Source organism: Mixophyes fleayi, chromosome 11, assembly GCF_038048845.1.
Source record: "Mixophyes fleayi isolate aMixFle1 chromosome 11, aMixFle1.hap1, whole genome shotgun sequence".
Classification (NCBI taxonomy): Eukaryota; Metazoa; Chordata; class Amphibia; order Anura; family Limnodynastidae; genus Mixophyes; species Mixophyes fleayi.
This window is the reverse complement of record NC_134412.1, coordinates 25,915,397-25,935,963: the sequence shown is the minus strand read 5'-3', so window position 1 is coordinate 25,935,963 and position 20,567 is coordinate 25,915,397. Positions and strand designations below refer to the sequence as shown.

General features: G+C 39.0%; 1 protein-coding gene and 1 long non-coding RNA gene across 4 annotated transcripts in view; one reads left to right on the top strand and one right to left on the bottom strand.

Moving 5' to 3' along the window:
- FLT3LG (fms related receptor tyrosine kinase 3 ligand) overlaps positions 1-20,567 on the top strand; it is a 92,859-nt gene that overhangs the window by 58,143 nt on the left and 14,149 nt on the right. For all 3 annotated transcript variants that reach the window (XM_075190706.1, XM_075190704.1, XM_075190705.1), the window contains 5 exons: positions 6,073-6,161; positions 8,986-9,096; positions 11,665-11,718; positions 14,887-15,030; positions 16,719-16,851. In XM_075190706.1, coding sequence (XP_075046807.1) covers positions 6,129-6,161; positions 8,986-9,096; positions 11,665-11,718; positions 14,887-15,030; positions 16,719-16,851 — 475 coding nt within the window. In that variant the 5' untranslated portion in view covers positions 6,073-6,128. The remainder of the gene's footprint in view (positions 1-6,072; positions 6,162-8,985; positions 9,097-11,664; positions 11,719-14,886; positions 15,031-16,718; positions 16,852-20,567) is intronic.
- Positions 1,429-20,567, bottom strand: part of LOC142107333 (uncharacterized) — a 138,896-nt gene continuing 119,757 nt past the window's right edge. Inside the window, exons 3-5 of the long non-coding RNA XR_012679944.1 lie at positions 8,657-8,773; positions 2,579-2,893; positions 1,429-2,026 (exon numbers count right to left, since the gene is read on the bottom strand). This is a non-coding gene — a long non-coding RNA (uncharacterized LOC142107333). The remainder of the gene's footprint in view (positions 2,027-2,578; positions 2,894-8,656; positions 8,774-20,567) is intronic.

The window sequence follows — 20,567 nt, the reverse complement described above, 5'->3', positions numbered from 1 at the left end:
ACCGATTTATTGAGGGGGGTGTTATTTCTCTGAGATATATCTGTGAAGAATTACCAACAGGTCAAAACTTAGGAATAGTTTGACTAAACCTGAGGTAACACCCAGGGGACATTTCCGCCCCCACATTAGCATTCACACTGCCCCTGGGAATGCCGTCCCATTTAAGTTTGCTTAAAAACCTGTGTTCTGAGGGGAAAAGCTGTCAGACTTTTGGGGAAATCAAGTTACATTGATAAGCTGTCCATCTTCCTAGCCAAATTCCCCTTGGCCAGAATGCAATTCATGTACGTGCAAATCTGAATGTAATCCTTTTTATTTTAAACTGTTTTTGCTTGTTATGTCAATATATTAATTGTTTATTCATTATTTTTCTTTATATTTGAATGCCCTTTATTTTCGCATATTAAATCTAAAATTTAATAAGTTGCGTACTTGATACTCTAACGGATTTATTAGCCTGTTTAGAAGAGATTGCTCGTGCAGGTTACCCTGTGTGTGATTTGTTGATACATTTGATTAACAAGCTGTGTGTGCTTGTATTTACATTTGTGTAACAGTCTGGAGGTGTGAAGAGTTAACCCTGTGTGTGCTGGTGTGAGTCTTGCTAGTTTGTGGAACTATAAGCCTGTGTGCCAGTGTGGGACAGTATATTGGGGTCCTATTGCCCGTACCCAATAGGTGGTGGCTGAACCTTGAAGTGTCTGGGGGGGGGGGGGGGGGTGAGAGTGCTGTGTTTGGGGGCGATTTCGTAAGTCTAGAACCTGTGTGATAGGTGAGAGAGACTGCGGGCTGAAATCGTGTGTGACCTCATACAGCAAACACCCCAAAGTCACGGCAGCTGGGAGCGTGTTCGTGACACTTGGTAACAGATAAGGTATAAGAACTTTGAATATCTTTCAATGATCCATACTCATTAATTTCCATTCGTTCTCTACAATCTTCATTCTTTAAAGTTATATTACAATATTTCTGGGGCACCACCGTTCCTAATAATAATTTTTTCCAACACTAGTAAATTTTGGATTACCAAATTCTGGACTTCTCCTTATTTTATTGTTTATATATTCACTGTTGGCTCTAAATCCATCGGGTCTATTGAAAAATGTTACTACCCATTCAAACCATTTTAACTCCCAATTTCTAATTATTTGTTTACTTGTAAAAGGTATACATATATCATTTTCATTTAAAACATGTAGTAACAATTTCAAAATTAGGTGGCTTTGTTTCACTAATTGAGGGGCATTCTTCTGGTAAATTAATTAACTTGGTTATATTTAAAGGCACAGGTAACAATCCTAAATGTTCATGTCCATTTGGTGTGTGCAAGCATATCCAGCAATTAGTTTAATTTAAATACTCATCCTATCGTACTATGATACAAGTCTATTGGATGTTGATACAGAAAATGTTCCTGTTCCTCCTCACACCATCTTACACATCTTTCTTCAGGAGGTTGACCACAATATCGGCAAATACAAATTTCCACCAGTTTCTTAACACAATCTTTCATTTTATTATCAATTACCTAACTCTTTACTCTAAAATTACAAATTTCTTGATCAAGTGAAAACCCCTTCCATTGTTATAAGTAAAGTAGATGATGGAGGCAGATCTGATACCTTATTATTACTTGTTAAAAATTCTCGGTACCATTATCAGGTCTTACCACTGAGGAATTTTTAGCAAAATGTTTATAAAGAAGAATATTGGAGATAAATATTAACAAAAAAGTCAAACCACTTATAATAACAACTAGAATGTTAATATCTCTTCTTTTCCTCACTCTTCTGGGTCAGATTCCACTCCATTTTCAAACTTGTGAAACAAATTGGATATATCAGGATCAACAACTTTATTATTTTCTGTTTGCTCTTGGTTTTCTGCCAGATGAGCTACCTCCATGAAGTATCTCTTTCAATAACTTTCAATGCTGTAGTCATTGTTAGCAATACTTTGTAAGTTCCTTCCCATCGACCATAACATATTCACCAGGCTTTATCTCATAACAGTTATCAGTTGGCATCTGGTGGTACAATTAATTTAAATATATTGTTGTTTCTGTAACAGTTCACTCATTTGTATCGGGTACTTCACTGTTATACCTTGTGTACATTTTAAAATCTCTTGTGGACGTACTATTGTCTTCCAAACAAAATATCATACGGTGAAAGATTAAATGGGGGCCTGGGCATGGTTCTGATACTGTGCATTGCAAGATGTAAAGCTTCTGACCAAGCCATTTTTGTGTCCCTCATTACTTTACTCAGTTTACTCTTGATTATACCATTAAATCTTTCAACCTTACAACTTGCTTGTAGTCTATATGAGGTATATAATTTATTCTCAATTCCTAATAATTTACAGATTGTTTGAAATGCTTGCCCAGTGAAATGTGTACCTCTGTCACTTTCAATTGCCTGTGGTATACCATAGCTACACATAAATTATTGTACTAGCTTCTTTACTGTAAATACTGCAGTGCAACCTACAGTTTCTACTAGAAAACATGTCCACACACAAGCACATTCTACAAATTTCAACATTTTGGCATTTGAATGAAGTTAATTTGAATTACCTGGAATGGGCCATCTGCAGGAGGGATATATGATGTTTCTACAGCTATGGCTTTACCTGGATTCTTCCTCAGGCAAATAAAACATGAAACAGCCTTTTTACCTCCAGGAGAAAAAAAAAACAGGCACACACCAGTAGGCCTAAATTTGTTAACACATACCGTATAGGCACATACCTTACCTATATGGGTCAGACCATGGACTGTTTCTGTCAGTTCTGGTAGGTAAGCCTTTAGGGACACTGATCTACCTTTACAATCTCTCCACATACCATCGGTATCTTGTACAGATCCCTTCGACTTCCAGAGGGCCACTTCCTGGGGATTACAAAACTTTTATATTCAGATTATTTTCAGATCAGTAGTTAACTGAAACATCATCAAGTTTGTGTCCTGTGAAGAAATATTAGTCAATAATGGGCTGCTCACTACATCTTTTGCAATTTCATATGCTTTTTTATTACCCAGTGCAATTGGGTCAGTATTACATGTGTGAGCTTGGCACCTAATCACTGCTACGTGCAATGGTAACTGAATAGCATCTAACAACTTCTTTACATGTTGAACGTGTGCTATCAGAGTAGCTGCTGCAATTATAAAGTCTCTATTCCGCCACTATGCTTACCTAAGGCGAGCTCAGGGAGGACAGAAACCTTCCGTGGAGCAGAAGGGCACAAGCTCGCTTGATCTTGATTTTCAATATGAATACAGACTGTGAAAGCTGGGCCTCACGATCCTTCTGACTTTTTGGGTTTTAAGCAGGAGGTGTCAGAAAAGGGTTACGAGCCGCGGCGGTGCCTAGCCGCCGGGACTGACTGCTCAGCTGTGTCCCGTCCACCTCCATGATGACCGGGATGTCACTTCTGGTATTCGCCCCAGCCGTTGCTAAGGCAACGGTCGGGACACTGTCCTCTTTAGCGCTGTGTCTCGGCATTGGGTGCAGCCGGGTGTGTGCGCATCTGGCTAAATTATCATTATTATTCACCTGGGGGCATATTACCTCCTCCTGGGCTCCACTGCTCCCATTGGCCAGCCTGTGTATATAAGGCAGGGAGGGCTTATCCTCCTGGTTATAGCGCCTGTCTGCTTGCCAGCTCCTGTTGCTTGTGTACCTTTGGATTGATTACAGTGTATGACCCTTTGCCTGGAACCTGGACCTTGATTGTTTGCTCGTTGCCCTGACCTTGTGGCTTGTTACCTGGGCCTCCATTGATCGCTGTTAGCCCTCACCATTTGCTTGTACCTGACCATGTTTCCTGCTTCAGACCTTTGGCTTGTCGTTTACTCCATTTGTACCATCTCAGGGCAGCAGTACGTTCATAAGCTTGTACTACATTGAGTTTAAGTCCTGGGGGCATCTGAGTACCTGTGAGCATATCCAGCTCTACGGGAAAGGTGACTGCTATAGGTAAAGACCTCTTCAACTGGTTCTATTAGCTAATGATAATACTGTTAGCCGTAATGCTATCTATATAGATGTTTACTCTTTTACCTTGCCCCAACTTACAACTCACTCTTGGGCAGAATGTGGGAGCCCTGGAGCCTTTGCTTCAACAATACCATCATCTGTTGCATATCCTGTACATAATTCCCCAGTCTCAGTATGCCTATGGCAACTTACATCCATATAGAAAGTGAGATATGCTTCTGGTAAGGGTGTATCCTTATGGGGGAATTCAATTTGCCGTGTTACTGCCAAAAGTAACACGGCCTGCTTACTATTACCATTACTACGGTAATAGTATGCACTATATCCGTCAGTACGGTCATTTTTAACTCTGAGTTTTGCATGTAGCTCCCTGAGCCGCAAGCAGAAATCCGGGTTAAAATTACTGTATTAACGGTATTAGAGCGCAGGCCATGTTACTTTTGGCAGTAACGCGGCCAATTTAATTCCCCCCTTAATGTCAGATCTACCAGAGCAAATATTCTGACAATCAACTCATGGGGGGAAAGACACCCTTAGCTTTGCAATTTTATTAATAATACGCTAAGTTATCATTCGCAAGCACTGCCTTTTTCCTTTTATAGGGCATATTCAATTAGGGTTGGTGATCGCGATTACACGCGACTGTGCGTGTCAAGTGACAATACGGTACCGCAACATTGCGGAGTTTCCTTCTCAACCCTACGGGGTGCGCACAGAAATCCGCAGTGTTGCAGTAACAGGACTTGTGCAGTCACGCATAATCGCAATCACTGACACTAGTTGAATATGCCCCTATATGCTCACCCTGTTACATGCAATTAAACTGGCTGCCTATTATCTCGCCTTTTAACTGTTTCTGATATACTAGGGGCATGTTGGAATCACCCCTCAGCACCCAACTCAATTGCAGCCGGTGCGCCATTTACTGGTACTGCTAGTTTTGCAGCAACTCCCTAATCAGCTATTTGCATCTGCAAAATCCTCTGAATGGCTAGTACCATTTGATTATTTGTAATTAATTCATCAGGTTCGCTGGCTGTACTAGAATCATTTTCCATCCAAGAAAGGCAAAGATCTGTCCTGCTGCGTAATTTGAAACTTAACTGCTTCAGAATTATTACAGATTCAACTACTTGTGCAACCTAATGACTGCCAGTTTTTTTTTTCCCTCTGTTTTCTTTTGGGCAGCCCTCCACTATGCAAAACAATACATCATAAGCAACTTTGTTTTCTGATTTTTAAGTTGATCAATATCCATATACACACTATCCAAAATCACATTATCAAAAGAACCAGCAGTTGGAAAATGTTTATCATAATGATTAGTGGTATTCATCCAGTCATGCACACAACAAATATTTTGGTCCCATAGTTCACGTATACATATTAGCAGTTGCATCTTGGAACATCTTGCTATTTAAAGCTGTGGACATTCTATATATATTGATCCATTTTCCCCCATAGGAAAATTACTATTGATGTAGGGCTTCTGGTATGGGTTATATATAATCATATCATAATTCATATCATGTGTGAGGGTTTGTGTGTGGACACAGTAAATAACGAAAGAGAAAGTGTGTAAATGACTAAGTGTTCTAGGAAGAGTCCAGAAATAGCTAGTTAATTATAGCATCTTCTCTTTCTGGAGGTTTGGCTCTACACCAATTATTGTATTAGTAGTAATTATGATTATTTATGTATATGCCATACTACCCTTTTAGTTATAGCAATCTCTAGAATTCTCTTTGTATTATATAGAGGTCAATAGAATTTCCTCTGCATAGTGTAAATGTTATTAGAATGCTATTGTTATTGTCCATCACTCGCTAGCATACTCTGTGTATTGTATATCAGTCACTAAAATGTTCTCTATATTGTACATTGATCATTTAAATGTTGTATGTATTGCATATTGGTAACTAAAATTAAGTACTGCATTTTTTGGTGAAGGAGGCTAAATTCCAAACTTCGTTCCGGGTAGCGTTGTAAATATGGTGCAGATTTTTTTTTTTCTCTTAATGAACATTCTCATAGTTATTAACTTGTTGATTTTTTTTTCCTCCTCCAGACATTGTGATCACCGCCTCCTTTCTCATCCCCTGTCCCTCACTTCAACATGAGGAGATGATTGATTGCTGTAAACCAAGAAACATTTATGTGAGTTTGGAACTTAACTTACTATGATATGTAGAAAATGTACAAAATAATTATATTAATGTTATGGGTTTGATCTGGTATCTTTCTTAGAATAATTTGAGGCTAAATGGTTAGATATTATGGAACATTCACATATATGACTATATATTGACAGAACTAAAGAGATATTGAATTGTATGTGCCCTTTTCAGTGTTATGAGTGATGAAGGGGCAAGTGGAAGTGAAAAAATCTAGCAGTGGCATCAGGGGCGGACTGGGCCGGGGGGGCAGCGGGGCATCGCCCCCCCCCCCGGGCCGCTCAGTCTAATTGCTGCTTCGGCCTGGCCGCCCCCCCCCCTCCCCCGGTGGATGCAATAATACCAGCGGTGTAGAGGCAGCCGCATCGCGTGTCATGTGATGTGGCCGCCTGTGCTCCCCCCTTGGCTGAAATTTGCCAGCCCGCGCCTGGGTGGCATTGTCGGACTTGAGCACTGGCCCATAGTGCATGAGCAGCGGCCCATCTCTTATAGTTTTAGGTACCATGAATATGATGAAGGTTCAACGTTAAGTATATTGTGGCAGGCGCTATACCAGTGTAACCTATGGCTCTCCAGCTATTTTGGAACTACAACTTCCAGCTTGTCATCTGGCGGTACATGTTGTGCTTGGTAGTTCTACAACACTGAGAGCCAGAGGCCCTGATAAAGGTAAAGTGTCATTGATTGAAGGCCCAACTACATTGCAGCTTGTATTCTGGTCTGTCCGCTTCACCTCTATCCAGAGCAGTGCACTCGGAGTGGAATTAATCCATGTGGGAAGCTTGCATTGCTATATAAAGTATTAAAGTCTGATATTTACAGATCTCACTATTTTAAAAAAGTCACCTATGTATATCTCATGGATAGGTAGATTTAATGTTGATTACAATGACTATTCTCCATAGATTACTCTAGCTTTTCAAAACCTCCCAATTTTAGTCCCAAAAAACATTCTCCAATCCTTCCAAACACAGTGCAACAAATTTATATGTCCTGGTAAAACACAGAATATGCAGGTCAAACCCAGGAAAAAACCTCAGGAGACATAGGTCATCCTCTATTGAAAGGCCTCATCTTATGAAATCCTGACGATTAAACTTAAATAAGGCATCGGGCAGCACTGCTCTGAGCCTCATGCCGCTAATTGAGAGAGATACCTGAATATTACATTGCAGGAGAAGGACTAGGAACACATCAGACGCAGAAGGTGTCATAAACATAAATGTAAGATGTACCCCCAGACTTCTGATCTATGCTGTAGAAATTGTAGGAATATTGGGACATTTATACAAATCTGGTGTGAATTTAGTTTAGTTGCCCAATTTTGGCTGATGGTCACCAACCTAATTTATTAAATAGGATATTCAGCTACCTGCAGATCTAACAATACTACTTCTTAACAAGACAGTCAAATTGCTTAACAAACACATGGATAAACTCCTCACCCACATTAGTAACGCAGCCAAGTTCTTAATTGGGGGAGAAATGAAGAAACAGGCCCCTCCAAACAGGAATGCCTTTCTAAATCGGATAAAGTTTACCACCTCAATGGAAAACGTCTCCAGTCTTCTCAATGACAGGGTATCTTCCTTTCACTAAAATTGGAGTCCTTGGTACCAGTCTAACAACTCCCCTCCACAGGGAACCTTATAAAAATCAGGAAACTCTGGTTAGCTCTTTGCCAATCCCTCCCCCCTGCCCTCTCTTCCCCATCACCACTTCCTTCGCCCCTGTCCCCTTTATTTGTACTACCCTATAGACTCCTTAAACCCAAAACCTTGATAGTCCCAAACATAACCAGTAACCGAGAGAACCTTTTCTGTATTTACTGACCATCTATATCTATAAATAAAAAGATTTTTTCTTTAAAAAAAAGACATGTCTCAAGAATTACCTTTTAAAAATTGATTTATTGATTAATTGTATTTTTAAAGCAATGTAATTCTCATACTGCTTGTCTAAAAGATGGCCAGGAAGCTTGATGAATTTTATTTCTGTTAAAGGCAAGAGATCCAGATTAAATATATAGGTGCTTATGTATCATGAACAAGCCCTCATGGCGATGTCCAACATATTTTATTGTCGCTTATAATAAAAAATTCCCTTATTGCCACAATTTATCCAAAAAATATTGCTGGAGGGCATCCGGTCATGGCCAATTCCCCTCTGCCAAGGAATGATGAAACTATGTCTCTTTTCATGCAAGTCCCTCCCCTTTTGAGGTCCTCAATTCAGGTCTGTCCCAGCAACATTGCAACAGCTGGAAGATATGCCTCAAGTTTAGAGTTGTATTGTGATGTCACAGCGATGTACAACGAGCCTGTCCCTGACACCAAGGAGTAGCAGACGTCAGAATCACAGGCAACATTTTACCTGCCCGGGACCAGTTCAAGGTTTCTTAGTACCCTATGCAAAGTTTTCGCCTACTGCCCCTCTTCCACCCGATACACACTTGATTATAAAATAAATAACCCTTACCTCTTTCTGGTTGGCTGGTTGCAGTCCAGATGCACTGATGTCTAATAACGATGGCTTGCCAGGCTCCACTGCTGCTAGGGGCAAACGCAGGGTTTCTTGAGGGAGAGTTTCCAAATGCTAGATTTTGCAACAAAGCAAAAAACAAAACAAAACATTGCAAAAGAAACTTCTTTGTTATGGCATGTTATGAGTCCTTGTCTATGCATTATACATTTTGTACATACCACTGTTATTGGTCCCCTATGTTGAATATAATGAATGTACAGTTTTAGATGCTATCTAATTATGTTTACAAGAATAATTATCTGTCTTTGAATCCTCTGTTTTAGGTTGTGGTTTTGTTGCTCGTGATTGCTACAGAAACAGAAACAGTCTCCAACTGTACTTTTTTTGATATATCCCCCATAACAACAGTGTATAACTACACAATAAAAGAATTGGTAAGTTCAGTCTGAAATCTGAATACATCATTTACTATGGTATCCATGTGTATTGTGTTGTCTGGTATACTTTAACTGGAGATTAGATTATTTATTTTATTTTCTGAGCTTCTTGAGTAGGACTGTGGTATAGTCATAACCAGTGCTATCTCTCTTAAATATGCTATGTTTTGTGAAATTTTACAGAGACATATTTCATATGTTACATTAGTGAACCCTTTAACAGGTCTTCCAACCAGAGAGACCCATTTCTACCTTACCCATTGACACATACTCAATAACAACCACATACATTACACCAAAAAAAGACCTTATACTTTATACCAGAAATAACTCCCATATATTATATCAGATTTGACCTACACATCCACTCTGGTGAGAAGTATCTAATACAGATCTCATTATCTGATGGCCAGTGCACATTACAGAGCCCAATTGAAAATAAAGCTTACAGTGGCAATTTTCTGGTAGCTAGACTCAATTCTCTGCTTGCTGACAGACAACGCAGACCCCGTTTTCTTGTGGGTAGTGTAAAATGTAGATCCCATTACTTGGTGGCTGTAGTACAATACATGGAGAATTTGTTGGTGCCTATTACACAATGCTAGATACAGAATGATCCAGCAACACATGCTAGTACTATTGTAATTAAGTATTTATAATACTTAGATGTAGTTCTCTTGTAGTATACAAATATATGTGCATTAATATTGTAATCAGATCAGTGGTTGAAGTGGGGGTGTATACAGTGGAATGCCATACTGACACTTCTCCAATTACCTTCATTGTAAAACTATTAAATTCCATTCACATTCCCATTAAATTTTTCATACTGCCACTTCTAAATTTCCATACTGACACTTCTAAATTTCCACTTTGACACCTGCGTCAGATACTAACAAGACCAATAGCGTGATTGTTATATTTGTGGTGTGGGAATATTGGGCAATCAGTGTTATGCCTTAAACTAACTGAGGTGACAACCTGACAAGACGTGTTGTTAATTTACACCAATATGGTAGTAAGCATAAACCCCATATGCTTATACTTACAATTTCAGTTAACACATCCTGTGATCTACCTATTGTTTTTATAGAGTCTACATAAAGATTATATTACTCATGGATTGCTATTTATAGAGTACCTTCAAATTGTGAGATTGTTTAGACAGAGATTTGGGCAAAACCACTTTTGAATACACTGCGTTGCGAAATTAAGTTACGTTTTTGGTGTTAATTAACAACATGCAATGTCACCTCAATTAGCTGACTGGCCAATATTCCCACATTGCAGATATTGCAGGGATGGTATTGGTCTTGTTAGTAACTGATTAAAATTTATATTGCATATCGGTACACTACAGGAGAACTACATCTAGGTAATACAGCTAGTTAATTACAATAGAAGTGTATCTCTGGATCAATCTGTATCTATTTGTACTCCATAGGTTGAGTCACCTTTATCTCAACAGCTTGCAAGACACAACATTGAATCTATAGGATTATATTGAGACCCTAGCCAACCTAACCTGTCTATAAATCCCATTCTAAGGTTATTCTGTAAAAAACAGACCCAAGTTTCTAGTGGCTATATTAAAGGCTCCATTCTCTAGTGGCAATATATTTTCCAGCCCAGTATACTATCAGTCCCCAATCACAGAGGCTAATTGCAGCTCCAAAGCATAATGGGAGAGCCCATGCAAACTGTGTGGGACAAAGGCACTCTCTGAGTGGCGCTACCTTCTGGAAGGAACCTGGTTTACTGTTACCATCTTCATGGACCATAAGAATCTTATATACTTGGAAACCACCCAGTGCCTTAATCCTCGCCAAGCATGCTGGTCAATATTCTTTTCTCATTTTAATCTCCGCCCATTTTGAGGCCTCTGATTCAGGACTGTCCTGTTGAAATCGGGATAGTTGGGAGGTATGCATCACAGGCCCGCCCCCAAAGTATGTATTAACCAATCCACTCAGTGCATTTCTGCACAGCAATTCTGCTAAGCTATGAAAAAACACCTTCCTCCTAACATGGCAACCTGGTGCAGAAATCGGGACAATATAAGCCCTGCAAGATCCGCACAAACCCACCGCAAAACGCCCACTTTATGATGACATTCCAACCATTGTCACATATGCCCCACCCACAAAGGCTCTGCCGAAATTGGAGCAGTTGAGAGGTATGCATGATGGACACATTTAGTTTAGTATAATCACTCCAGTTATTTCATGTACATTATTCAGCTTAGTAATACAGAGCCCTTGACAGGTATTAATGTTAAGTAGTGTCTTTACTTGCTCTATAATGTCATTCACAGTAAACTAAAAGACATGGTGCAACACAGTAAATACTGTGTATAGTACACCCTGCTTGAGCATTTTATAATGTCCATAATAAATATGTGCAAGTAAAAGGCCATTATAGTAGTTTATTTCTGTATTAAGTATGGATATAATTCTATGTAGGAATGAGAATACACTTTTAAGAGCAGGTTTACCTACATGCTGTATAAAATGGTGGAGATGATTGAAGAAGGTCATTATGATTAATGATGTTGCATTTTTACAGAAAAGGAACCTGATTCCGGACTACCCAGTTCAAGACTTTCCTAATCTAGAAATGGTAAGTCAATGAGTTACATTAATAACTCATTTCCTCATACACCATCCTCCTAAAAAAAAAAAAGGAATGTTAATATATACGGAGAGACGAGAATTAGTTACTATAGTAACTATTGGCCTGATGCTGTGGTGGACCTATTCACATTTGTGTTCAAAACGCAGACATAAAATGCTTTAGCTGAAAAAACAGCAATTACAGGTATGTGCTAAGTAGTGCACATCTTAATATATGTAAAATGCATGATACGATTAATGTGTCATCATCATCAATACCAAAAACAAATGTGTAACATTTTATGTGGCAGCACGGTGTCTAAGTGGTTAGCAGTTCTGCCTCACAGCGCTGGGGTCATGAGTTCAATTCCCGACCATGGCCTTATTTGTGTGGAGTTTGTATGTTATCTCCGTGTTTGCGTTGGTTTCATCCAGTGCTCCGGTTTCCTCCCACACTACAAAAACATATTGGTAGGTTAATTGGCTGCTATCAAAATTGACCCTAGTCTCTCTCTGTCTGTCTGTGTTAGGGAATTTAGACTGTAAGCTCCAATGGGGCAGGGACGGATGTGAATGAGTTCTCTGTACAGCGCTGCGGAATCAGTGGCGCTATATAAATAAATGATGATGATGATTACAACCAACAAGGGGTGTTGGGAGAAGCCCTAGAGTTGAGAAACATTATGACGGGGACTCCACACTTCAGGCTTCTCTGTTACAGTCACCCGTCTATCATAGCCTAGTGCTATTTGTGTTTTTATTGGGTGTCCCCACACTGTTTGTATCCCCAAAATTGGCACAACCAGCCTAGGCTTTGAGAGCTGGTGCTGGGAGCACATTATTTTTGTTTTAATCAGTGGTGGAATTGGGGTGTATATGGTAGTATGCCATAACCCCACTTCTCCCACTGCCTTCATTGTAACACTATCAAATTGCATTCACTTACATTCCAATTCCATTTTTCATAGGGGCACTTTTAAATATCCTATTCAACCACTAGTTTTAATTATTATTAAAAAAAATCTTTTTCTCTACACCAGCCCTCCAGTAGTCACAGTAGATAAGGCTACTGACAGGTGTATTTGCTGTTGTGTCCAGGTCCGTCTCAGTCGCATTTACACAAACCTTATTTTACTTGCCCTGTGTTTGCACGGCCCTCCCCCTCAGTCGCGCCTCTCTAAGCGGAAGGAGTCACAAGTGCAAGATGCATGGGACTCTGCATATGTATGTTTGCGCATGCGCAGTTCGGAAATGGGGATTTTACACCAAGCAAATGCATGTATGCATGATTTAAAAAATATTTTTACAATAATTAATAAGCTTAACACAATCTCCTGACAGATCTACTTGAGTCGCTATTATGTGAAGATGACTTTACTGTACTCGGACTATGCATGCCACCGCTCCATCCTTCACCCATTCTGCCTATTCATGTTTAACCTTCGCCTCACATTTGCTTTTGGAATTTTTTTGCACATGCATAGTACATAAATGTGTATCTTATGCAAAGAAATAACAGATATATGTCTAACTCTATATTATTCCAATAGTGTCTATAACATAACTTCCGTCTTTCCTCTCAAATCGTAGAATGATAAGGGACACTGGGAGCTTTGCCATTGCAGATACACGTTGTCACGAACACGCTCCCAGCTGCCGTGACTTTGGGGTGTTTGCTGTATGAGGACACACACGATTTCAGCCCGCGGTCTCTCTCACTTATCACACAGGTTCTAGACCTACGGAATTGCCCCCAAACACAGCGCTCTCACACCCCCAGACACTTCAAGGTTCAGCCACCACCTATTGGGTACGGGCAATAGGACCCCAATATACTGTCCCACGCTGGCACACAGGCTTCTAATTATCCACAAACTAACAAGACCCACACCAGCACACGCAGGGTTAACTTTTCACACCTCCAGACTGTTACACAAATGTAAATACAAGCACACACAGCTTGTTAATCAAATGTATCAACAAATCACACACTGGCATTCCAAGGGTTTACCTGCACGAGCAATCTCTTCTAAAAAGGCAATGGATTCTTTAGAGTATCAAGGACGCAACTTATTAAATTTTAGATTTAATATACAAAAAGTACAGGGCATTCAGATATAAAGAAAAATAATGAATAAACAATTAATAAATTTGACATAACAAGCAAAAACAGTTTAAAATAAAAAGGATTACATTCAGATTTGCACGTACATGAATTGCATTCTGGCCAAGGGGATTTGGCTAAGAAGATGGACAGCTTATCAATGTAACTTGATTTCCCCAGAAGTCTGACAGTTTTTCCCCTCAGAACACAGATTTTTAAGCAAACTGAAATGGGCCGGCATTCACAGGGGCAGTGTGAATGCTAATGTGGGGGCGACAATGTCCCCTGGGTGTTACCTCAGGTTTAGTCAAACTATTCCTAAGTTTTGACCTGTTGGTAATTCTTCACACATATATCTCAGAGAAATAACACCCCCCTCAATAAACCGGTCATAATCTCCCACACGTTTAAATACCAAACATAATGGAATTACAACAATATCCAATTCCATCCTGAAATACATGTGCCTATGGCTGTTACCTGTGTAGTTGGTATCTATGTTTCAAGACCCTTGTTTTGTTTTTGCCCCTCAGTACGGAGTGGCATCCAGATTTCCCAAAATATGAAAAATGAATTAATTTTCTTTCAAGTTCACATTTTTATATACCAGCATAAAGACCATACAGGTTTTATACAAGAGTCTCCAAGATTCTCCCCTAGGCGTCTGGCTCTCCAATTTACACCTTGGGGTTAGTTTGTGTTTATAACCCTATTGAAAGGAAGTCAATTAGCTAGGGAAATACATGATCAAATACAATGGATGTCTGTGATCTGCATATCTAAAGCTGGTCTCTTCACACAGGGTTTGCCTAACTCAATTACCTGCTCCTGGGCTCATTTGGTCACACATTTATCTGAATTGAAGATCAGGTTAATTTAGGTATTCATGCAAAGAGTTATTTTGGGTCCTGACATCCAATATTCTATTTATGCTCTCATCCTGACACACGTAATCCCAGAGATAGGAGAATTTTAAAGTGAACGTATTTGTGACGAGGAGTCAAAGACAAAACTTTTTTTTTTTAAATTAAATTCCACAAAATGTTTCTCATTTCTCCTTTTTATTTTTAGGACAATTGGTGCTTACCTATCTGGAAATTGTTTTTTAGCTACACCACATTAAGAGAAATTGAAAAGAAATCTGGGGATGAACTTGCCAAGAAGATAAGATTTGTGATAAATGAAATTAAATTTGTCGAGGACTGTTCATTTAATGTATGTATCTGTGTAATCTGCACTTGTTAAATCATGCATTATTTCCCATTTTATAAAAAAGTTTTCACTATGTTACTGATGTCTACTTGACCATACAAACTAAAAGGGTGAAGAGAACATGGGGCCTGATTCATTAAGGATCTTAACTTAAGAAACTTCTTATTTAAGTCTCCTGGACAAAACCATGTTGCAATGCAAGGGGTGCAAATTAGTATTCTGTTTTGCACATAAGTTAAATACTGACTGTTTTTTCATGTAGCACACAAATATCAACTGTAAATTTCAGTGTACAAATAAGCTATCAAGTATTTGTGTGCTACATGAAAAAACAGTCAGTATATAACTTATGTGCAAAACAGAATACTAATTTGCACCCCTTGCATTGTAACATGGTGTCCAGGAGACTTAAATAAGAAGTTTCTTAAGTTAAGATCCTTAATGAATCAGGCCCATGGAGTTTTCAGCAGGAAACAAATTTGTTTTTATGTTGGATCTCTTTACTAATCCTTTTTGACCAATCTTCTGTCTGCCCTGAGTCTTCTGTCTGCCCTTACAATCCTGCATTATGCACACAGAAGATGGTCAAGCACAGCTGCCTCATATTCTAAAATGAAATGAGGGGTTTCCCTTTGACAGATTTATGAGCCAATAGATTAATTCGTCAGATTGGCGATTCCATCCTACAAGGCTAAACATCTCCCAGAGAACCGAAGACCACTGTACAAGTGGGATACAAAATATGTGGAACACTATCCTTGGATCCACATGCAATGTATATGCAAGTACCACTTCCACTCCCCATCTGAAAACTTCTCCTAGTTTTCAACTGGATAACTTGTCTAAGAGTCTTTATAAACATCTCTCTGGCATAAGGATGGTTTTGAAATTTTGGATTGTAATGGATATACACAAATATGGGGTCTTGTCATTGTCATCTAGGAGCAGCTCTATAATAGTAATTTGAAGGATTTCACACTTCTCCCAGGGTTGCTATCTGAAATAGCTATTACCCATTTAAGTAGTAGTTTCTAAACTGTAAATCTTTGCATTCCATGTGTGAAAAGCTAATACTAATGTTGCTATTTTTATTTATAGTGTTACACAGAGTAAATGTTTCAGATTGGGAAATATATTTTAATATAGGTGTTAAATGACCAGTTAGCAGCCAAGTATGCAGCTCTTAAACAAGAACACCACTTAGAAGCAGGTACTTCTACTATACATACCAAAAATGCCTCTTTGGAAAGAGAAACTTTTTGATGAATTGCCACATTTAAATACTGGTCCGAGTGTTATCACTCATGGAAAAAAAGTTACACTGTGGCATGGCTGGTTGGATCAGAAATGGTCAAGATGGATCTGTGGTATGACCAAGTGTGTCAACATTTTTTGTATTTGCAAATGATTTGGTGATTTTGGAGCCTCAAGTTTGGCCTAAGTAGATGTGGAACATCCCATGACACAAAGAGCGCAGGTCAGGCCAAACTTGAGATTGTATCTACGGACCGACGATTTGTTCTAAAACCTTGCAAAACAAACAATTCCTGACTATTCTACATCACCTTCTGGCTCAGTGAAATATTTCTTATGTAGGCTTACTACTATTTGAATATGTTTTCTTTTGATATTTTACAGTGACAACAATAAAATATCATGTTCTCCTAAAACAAATTATATATTTCTTTCAGGAATCAATTACCTATATTCCCAAAAATAAGCCAATCTCCTTCATCCTAGACAAAACAATTGATTTGTTAACGGAATTGAAAGATAAAATTAAAAACGACTTTTCCAACTGCACTTTAATCCAGTACAAGTCAGGTAAGTAATCAATATATTTCACTCTTACAAGCTGTTATTTTAGTGATAACTAATTAAACACCAAGGGCTAGATTTACTAAGCTGCGGGTTTGAAAAAGTGGGGATGTTGCCTATAGCAACCAATCAGATTCTAGCTTTCATTTATTTAGTACCTTCTACAAAATGACAGCTAGAATCTGATTGGTTGCTATAGGCAACATCTCCACTTTTTCAAACCCGCAGCTTAGTAAATCTAGCCCCAGAACTTGTATAATTAGGGCAAGAAGTATGGTGGCTAAGTGGTTAGCACTTCTGCCTCACAGCACTGGAGTCATAGGTTCAAATCCCGTCCATGGCCTTATCTGTGAGGAGTTTGTATGTTCTTCCTGTGTTGCGTGGTTTTCCTCCGGGTGCTCCAGTTTCCTCCCACACTCCAAAAACCTACTGGTAGGTTAATTGTCTGCTAACAAATTAACCCTAGTTTGTGTGTGTGTGTGTGTGTGTGTTAGAGAATTTAGACTGTACGCTCCAATAGGACAGGGACTGATGTGAGTTCATTCTCTGTACAGCGCTGCGGAATTAGTGGCGCTATGTGCAGTCTCTTATTTCTAGTCTCCTGTCTTTCACATTATGAACACTTGACAACAAAAATCACAGTGTCACATCACAATTTTATAAGGCAAATCACTGTATTACTTCAGTGACTTTGTACATCACTAGGCTCAAGTACAGATACTCATATGCTGTAGAACTCTCTCTCTCTCTCTCCCTGCTTCTTGTCTTCTAAACTGGAGTGTTATAGTAACTGATCTTAGTTTCTCCTGACACCATTTGTAACACCTGGTTTACAGCCTTAAAGTGTCTCTGGGGTGGGGTACCTCTCTGAATGAGCACCCATACTCTCACATCCAACTCACATACAGAACAGTTAGCCGTACTCGCCACTATCCTCATCTCGTAGTCAGCAAGTTTGCTGTGACTTCACACCCTGACATAACTCTCTCAGAATCCCTATGTTGATCCCTGCAGCTTCACTGGTCTCTCTCGGTGCTTTGACATGCGGCATATTCTCAGATCAGCTAATCTCTGGATTGGAAGTGACTGTCAATACTACACCTGTTCATCTCGACTTGCAACCATGAACTGTCAGGCTCTCGGTTGCAGAACTCACAACTCCTCCCACATCAAGCATCACCCACAATCTCACCTCCACTGGCTTAATACACTATAGGAACGCCCTGTCATTATGCTAATGCACCACATCTGAATTTGCCTAGTACCTGCTCAAATTACTCCATATAACAACAAGTGCAAAGAACTTTCTCTGAGCCTCACACCCTGAGGTTTTGTTGTGCAAATACTATGCACAACAAAAGCTCTGCATGTTAAACTTTCAAAAAAATCTCCTGCAAACAAACACACAGCAGAAAATTTATTGTCCAGCTTAATACATTTTTCTGTCCTTATTCCCAAAGTTCACACACACCATAGACTTTGCAATAATTCACACTATGCATATACGCTTTAGTTAGTAATGTCCTGTCTCTTCAGTGCTCTTGTAGAGCCTGCGGAAAGGAAGGACAGCAAGCTACAACAGCATAGAGTTTATGGAGCCTGTGATAAGCCTTTAATAATGGAGTCTGAAGCGATCTTTTTACCATGCAGTTCTCAACTCAAAGGAAAAACCAAGTATCCTGAGCCGTATAAGGAGGTTATAGCCTAGATGAGAGAATTATTTGTGACTAAGTAAGATATGCATGATATACAAGGGTTAACAAGAGCATGGTCTCAGACAAGTATAGATCTAGAGGAAAAATACTCTCAGTTGGAATTTAGAAGAATCCTCTAGTAATGAATCCAAAGAGATGAAAGAGACATCTAGGATATTTAATTTAGACAATGTGGAAATTTTGCTTAAGCATATAAAAAAATCTATAGGTATGGATGCTGTTTTCAGAATCTTCATATTTCATCTGGAACCACTTTGAACAAGGCAAAAAGTTATCTTATCTCATCACAACAAATAAAGTTTCTGGGGATTCAAATAAACATCCTACAGAACAAAGTGTATCTGTCAGTAGAGAGGTTCAAGATTACACAAATATCAACTTTAAATTTCAGTGTACAATATAATTTATCAAGTATTTGTGTGCTACATGAAAAAACAGTCAGTATTTAACTTATGTGCAAAACAGAAAACTAATTTGCTCCCCTTGCATTGTAGCGTGGTTTTGTCCAGGAGACTTAAATAAGAAGTTTCTTAAGTTAAGATCCTTGATGAATCAGGCCCTTAGTCTGTAATTCAGTTATAACTGGGGTCATGCTGCGTGTATGTACACGAAGATTGGATAATGTCCCCCACTTGTTAAGCAAAAGTCTTTCTAAATCTAGCTCATAGCTCTTCAAATGTAGGATATACTGTGAAGTGGGTGAGAGTACACAGCCAATTTGATTACACAGACCTGTGTCCTGTCGTGCAGATAGTTTTTAGCTCCAATCTGTCCAACTGGTGTCAACTCTTGTTTTCAAGTCTTTGCACCTACAGTGTTCTGGCTGGCAACACACCTTAGCACTCTCTGTAGCAGTCTGACTCTCAGCAGCAACTTAAATACAGTAAGACTGTTTCTCTCACCTTCTTGTCTTCTAAAGTGTAGCATCAGAGTAACTGAACTTATTTTCCTAAAACACCACCTTCTTGATCCTGCTATTTAAGGCTAAATAATTTTCTTTCTCGCTGACACATAACCTTCAGACTATCGCACTCTCGTACCCACAGGTTTCAACTGTCTTTTACTTCTTCTCAATTGCAGTTAGGGTACAGATAATTACACAACGTCTCTCCCGCACTACTTACATATAGATTAGTTATTGTTACTTGGCACTATCCTCACCTTATAGTTGGCACATTTGCTCTGGCTTAACACTTTGGCTTATGTCTCTGAGAATCTCTATCTAGATCCTTGTAGCTTCACTGACTCTTATCTCTCTCATAGCTTTGGCATATTGAATATATTTTATCAGCTCATCTCTAGACATTTAAGTGACTCACAATATTGCATCCATTTATCTCAACATTCAAGCACAAACTCTCACACTCTTAACTTCTTGCATATCAGGCTCCACCCACATTCCACATCCACAGATGTTACATAACACTCTTTTATTTTTCTTTTAAATAATGTTAGATGCATTTGCACACTGAATGTATGCAGAAAATGGCATATGCAAAAAAGCCTACAAGTATTTACGTCAGGTTTTTGCCAGGAGTAAAAGTGTATATACTTACGCTTAAGACTGTGTTGGTAGAAAATTCTAAAGTTGCATTAACCCATGTGTACACAATATAATAATGTAATGAATTGTCATATATACGCAAGACTGAATACTGTTGTTCCCAATTGTAAAGCGCTACGGAATATGCTGGCGCTATATAATGATGTCGCTGATGATGATGATACTGTTTTGACAGTTATTTTTAAATTCACAATTTGAATATAACATGTAAATACAAACACCTCTACAACTGTTGCTTACCTCTTCAAATGGGAATCTTGTACCTTGCAGTAGTCCAAATTGAAATGGCAATTATGTTATGCAAATAGTCGGCAAATTTATATAATATTGCCACCACGCTAATGAATTAAGTATTATCAACTGCAGAGGTAAATATGCAATCAGCCAATCAGAAGTGTCTCAATAGTGCTGCTGTTGACGTACGTCCAACTCTAAATGAGTTC